Genomic DNA, 5884 nt, shown 5'->3' with positions numbered 1-5884 from the left:
ATATCTGTTAAATCCATTTGTTTCATAACTTCTGTAAGTTTCACTGTGTCTCTGTTTAGTTTGTTTTTCCAGGATCTATCCATTGATGAGAGTGGGGTGTTGAAGTCTCCCACTATTATTGTGTGAGGTGTAATGTGTGCTTTGAGTTTTATCAAAGTTTCTTTAATGAATGTGGATGCCCTTGCNTTTGGAGCATAGATGTTCAGGATTGAGAGTTCATTTTGGTAAATTTTACCTTTGATGAGTAAGAAGTGTCCCTCCTTGTCATTTTTGAGAACTTTAGGTTGAAAGTTGATTTTATGAGACAAACGTCTCACAAATGAGTGGGGTGGTCACTGCAAGATGAGCTTCACATGCCAGTCCCTCGTCTCAACCCAGACCCTGGTAGGGGCATCCAGTACCATTCAGTTCTTCTTCTCTGAGGCCCTCATGGGTCAGAACTTCCAGGAGGTGGAGTTAGAAAACTAGGATCCTCAGCCTGGGGACCTGTTCCTGTTCATGTTGCGGTCCCCTAAGGCACAGTTTTGCGGGGCCCCCGTGGGTGTTTACTGCGGCCATGGAGAGATCATACACTTTGAGGGCAGGACCTCCAACCACAGTGGAGTACAATCGTTTCTGGGTTACTGTGAGGGTGTCGTGTGTAAACAGGGACACCGAGCTCAGCAGCGCTCCCGACAGCGCTGGCGTGTTGGAGTTGATCCTAGGGTACTGGAGAGCCATGTGCGAGAAGCTATGGACAACGATCCTCCACCCTACCATCCCACTAGCAGCATCTGCGTGCACTTTGCACTGAACCTGTTGGGCATGGACTCAGTGTCAATGGACAGGAACCTAACCAGGGATTAATGTGACCTTGGGTCCTCCTGAATGGGCCAGAAGAGGTTTCAGAAAGGATCATTAAAATATTTTCCCAAACGTAAAAAAAAAAAAAAATTGATTTTATTTGATATTAGAATGGCTAATCCAGCTTGTTTCTTGGGACCATTTGCTTGTAAGATTGTTTTCCAGCCTTTTACTCCAAGTGAGTGTCTGTGTTTGTCCCTGAGGTGGGTTTCCTGTATGCAGGAAAAAGTTGGGTTCTGTTTATGTAACCAATCTGTTAGTCTATGGCTTTTTATTGGGGAATTGAGTCCNTTGATATTAAGAGAGATTAAGGAAAAGTCATTGTTGCTTCCTGTTATTTTTGTTGCTAGAGTTGGAATTCTGTTCATGTGGCTATCTTCTTTAGGTTTGTTGAAAGATTACTTTCTTGCTTTTTTTCTTGAGCTTAGTTTCCCTCTTTGTGTTGAAGTTTTCCCTTTATTATCCTTTGAAAGGCTGGATTTGTGGAAAGATATTGTGTGAATTTGGTTTTGTCATGGAATGCCTTAGTTTCTCCATCTATGGTAATTGAGAGTTTTGCTGAGTATAGTAGCCTGGGCTGGCATTTGTGTTCTCTTAGGATCTGAATGACATCTGCCCAGTATCTTCTGGCTTTCATAGTTTCTGGGGAGAAGTCAGGTGTAATTCTGATAGGTCTGCCTTTATGTGTTACTTGACCTTTTTCCCTTACTGCTTTTAATATTCTTTGTTTTGTGCATGAGGTGTTTTGATTATTATGTGACTGGAGGAATTTCTTTTCTGGTCCAAACTATTTGGAGTTCTGTAGGCTTCTTGTATGTTCATGGGCATCTCTTTCTTTAGGTTGGGGAAGTTTTCTAAATAATTTTGTTGAGGATATTTACTGGCCCTGTACTTTGAAAATCTTCCTTCTAGTCTATACCTATTATCATCAGGTTTGGTCTTCTCATTGTGTCAGAATTCATCCTAACAATAGACCACAAAGAATGTATCTACCTTCTTTTTGAAAGTTTTTCTTTTCAGCACCCTTTGTTTTGCACATAATAGCTTAATGGAGATGCAGTTCAGTTGCTGCCAACACTTATATGTGGCTTGTCTGTGGAAGGCTCATGGTATGGAAGGCTGCCTCTGGGGCAGCACCCACAGGGCAGAAACTTTAGGAGGTGAAGCTCTAAGCAGAGCTTCACCCTCATGAGTGGACGATGCAGCCTCACAGAGTGGATCAGCATCGTAGGAGTCGACAAGGAATAACATATGTATGCTTAGCCACAAGGTCATCTCTTTAGCCCTCAAATTTTCACATGATAATTAGTTTTTTTGGTTAATATATTTTAGCAAAGCAAAACATCTTGTGGGAAAAAAATTTCTTCAAAAACTTAACATTTCTTACTAAAATATATAGAGAGTAAATGAATTGTAGAGATACAAATATACAAATTTCCCTCATTTTAAAAAATGCAAATGATTTTTATGTAGGTGGAGAGAAGAGAAAAGGAAGCAGAAAAAGAAGGTACTTTTTGTTTCCAATAAATTGTTAGAAGTCTTACTGTGTAGCAAATATTATCTTAAACCTTAAAGAATCAACAGGCTATCCTAAATGTTATTTATTTAATGTCCCATGAAAAATCAAAAGAAATTATCAATGCTTTGTGATTTGGCATATCTTTTTAAAGAAAAAAATTGTAATATCCCATCTTAGAGTGTGAGATTCATTCTTTTTCGTATTTGAATTCAAAGGTAACATAATGGTGACCATGTATTAATGCCCAAAGGCTGGACTGAGTCAGGGTATGAGACAAAAATCAGAATTTTAAGATTTTTGTAGCCGTTTAGCTGTTTATTCCATGTCTCCATATCTCAAAACTCATCCTACATAATTTTAGAAATGATTATAAAATACATTTTGAACAATTTTGAATTTAATGTATAAAATATAAAAGTTAACATGTGAAGTATTGTAAAACGTTATTTAGGAAATGTGATCTTTTCTAAAACTTAAAGTTTGGGGTTTGGTGGGTTTTACTTGGTCGTTATTTTGCTTTTCATTTTGGGTTTGCTTTGTTTTAAGACAGATTTTCTACTACTTAACTCTAGCTGGGCTAAGCTGGACTGATGGCCTCAAACTGTTCTGCCTTGTCCTTCCAAGTATAGGGACTGCAGCATGTACCAACACTGACCTAAATAATATGAAAAGCACGAGTCTTAATACGTAGGTTGAAATCAGCCTCGTGTCTGATTGATGATGGGTGGTTTCTCTGTCTCTATCTGCTCATTTGTGAAGTGGTACCAAGAGTAACTACCCTGAAGAATTGTTGGGCTAGCAACTGAGATCTGGAAGCATGATGAAGTGTTCTGTAGAGTCTAGAGAAACGCTTGCTGATGCTGGAGAGATGGCTTAGCAGTTAAGGGCACTGAATGCTCTTTTTAGAAGACCATGGTTTGATTCTCAGCACCTCCATGGTGGCTCACAACTCTGTAACTCCAGCCCCAGGACACCCTTCACCCTCTTCCGTCCTCCGAGAACACCAGTCACACACAGAAAAGAAAAATAAATCTGTTTTAAAAATTTCAAAGCTAGTTATGGTGTCACACACCTTTAATCCCAAGGAGGCAGAAGTAAGAGGATCTGTCAGTGCAAGGCCATCCTGGTCTATATAGTGAGTTCCAGGACAGCCATAGTATGTAGAGAGACTCAGTCTCAAAGAACATAAATAATATGTATATATTTATAGGTGAATATTGCTAAATACAGCCTGTTCGGTCCATACATTACTTGTTTGTATGCTTTCTGGGGTTGACCATTTAGTACTGGATAATTAATTGGTGTGCCCATCCCTGGAGGCCACTGCACCTATTCCCAGATTCCCCCGTTTTCTTGTAGTTCTCAGTGTAGGGCTGAGGCCTTATGGACTTAGACCTGAGTACTTTGGCATGTGCATTGGTGCCACCCCTGTTCAGCTTATAGTTGGGCAGTCATGTTGGTGAGACATTATGGGTGTAGTTTCAGACACAATTTCATAGCAAACTCCCTGATTGTCTAGTCTTTCCCTCTTTTCATCCTCTCTTCTCTTCAGCATCGTTCCCTGAACCTGAACCTATTGGGAGTGCGTACACGACTCTGTATTTTGATTGGTTGTGGTTTTCTATAGTAGTCCAAGAACTTTTTGTTTTGTTTTGTTTTTTGTTTTTTGTTTTTTCGAGACAGGGTTTCTCTGTGTAGCACTGTCTGTCCTGGAACTCACTTNGTAGACCAGGCTGACCTTGAACTCAAAGATCCACCTGTTTCTGGTTTCTGTTTCCCTATTGCTGGAATTAAAGTCATGTGCCAACATTATCTAGCAGCAAATGTGAAATTTTGTATGTCTTTGTATGTATCTTAAACATTTATTATAAAAATATCAAAATAACTTTAAGAGGACAAAATATGTCATGCACTAATGGCTCATGTCTTTAATCTTAGCACTTGGGAGGTAAAGGCAGGAGGATCTTTATCAGTTCAAGGCCAGCCTGGTCTACATAGTGAGTTCCAGGACAGCCATAGCTATGTAGAGAGACTCTGTCTCAAAATAAATAAATAGATAAATACAGTTTCAAAGAAAAAAATGCCTCCTATTGTTATTGGCAGAAGGCTACCCCATACATGGGATCTCACCACTCACTTTGGGGCAAAATGATTTTTTAGGATCTTGCTCATTTTTTCTCAAAAAATAATATTCAACTATAAATCATTAAGAAAATTTTTACCGCCGGGCATGGTGGTGCACGCCTTTAATCCCAGCACTCGGGAGGCAGAGGCAGGCAGATTTCTGAGTTCGAGGTCAGCCTGGTCTACAGAGTTCCAAGAAAGACAGCCAGGGCTGCACAGAGAAATCCTGTCTTGAAAAACCAAAAAAAAAAAAAAAAAAAAAAAAAAGCAAGCCCTTCACAAGAGTAATGTGTGCTCTTAACTGCTGAGCCTTTTCTCCAGTCCCAAGGAAACTTTTAAAATCATAATTACATTTCCTCTGGCTCTTACAATCTTTGCCCTCTCTTCCCAGAGCCTTAGGTGTGGGAGTGTTTTGTAGATGTATTGACAGGGACTGAACTCCACAACTGTGTTTTGATTGGTTGTGGTTTCCTATAGTTTCTTTCTTTTCTTTTCTTTTTTTAATTTTTTAATTAGATATTTTCCTTATTTATATTTCAAATGTTATCCCATTTCCTAGTTTCCCCTCCGAAAATCCCCTATACCTGCCCTCGCCCTGCTCCCCAACCCACCCACTCCCATTCATGGTCCTGGCATTCCCTTATACTGGGGCATAGAGCCTTCACAGGACCAAGGGCCTCTCCTCCCATTGAACTACCACATACTCTGCTACATATATAGCTAGAGTCACAAGTTCCACCATGTGTTTTCTTTGTTTAAAGGTATAGTTCCAAGGAGCTCTGGGGGTACTGGTCAGTTCATATTGATGTTCCTCCTATGGAGCTTCAGACCCCTTCAGCTCCCTGGGTACTTTCTCTAGCTCCTTCATTGGGGACCTTGTGGTCCATCCAATGAATGATTATGAGAATCCATATCTATATTTGCCAAGTACTGGCAGAGCCTCCCAGGAGACAGCTATATCAGGTCCCTGTCAGCAGGCTACCAGTGGCATTTGCCTAGTGTCTGGGTTTGGTGGTTGTTTATGGGATGGATCCCCAACTGGGGCAGTCTGTGGATGGTTGTTCCTTCAGGCTCTGCTCTGAACTTTGTCTCTGTAACTCTTTCCATGGGTGTTGTGTTCCCTCTTCTAAAGAAGATTCTGAGCTTCTGGGCTAATACTCAATTATCAGTGAGTGCATATCATGTGTATTCTTTTGTGATTGGGTTACCTCATTCAAGATGATATCCTCCAGATACATCCATTTGTCTAAGAATTTCAAAATTTCATTGTTTTTAATAGCTGTGTAGTACCCCATTGTGTAAATGTTACTACATATTCTGTATCCATTCCCCTGTTGAGGGACATCTGGGTTCTTTCCAGCTTCTGGCTATAATAAATAAGGCTGCTATGAACATAGT

The 5884-nt window shown here is 40.2% G+C and overlaps 1 protein-coding gene across 2 annotated transcripts in view; it reads left to right on the top strand.

The window, feature by feature from the left end:
- The window catches only part of C6H1orf185 (chromosome 6 C1orf185 homolog), a 23796-nt gene that overhangs the window by 12414 nt on the left and 5498 nt on the right, over positions 1-5884 (top strand). For both annotated transcript variants that reach the window (XM_021201006.1, XM_021201007.1), the window contains exon 4: positions 2317-2350. In XM_021201006.1, the coding sequence (XP_021056665.1) occupies positions 2317-2350 (34 nt within the window). The remainder of the gene's footprint in view (positions 1-2316; positions 2351-5884) is intronic.

Source organism: Mus pahari, chromosome 6, assembly GCF_900095145.1.
Source record: "Mus pahari chromosome 6, PAHARI_EIJ_v1.1, whole genome shotgun sequence".
Lineage (NCBI taxonomy): Eukaryota > Metazoa > Chordata > Mammalia > Rodentia > Muridae > Mus > Mus pahari.
This window is presented reverse-complemented; position numbering and strand designations above follow the sequence as displayed.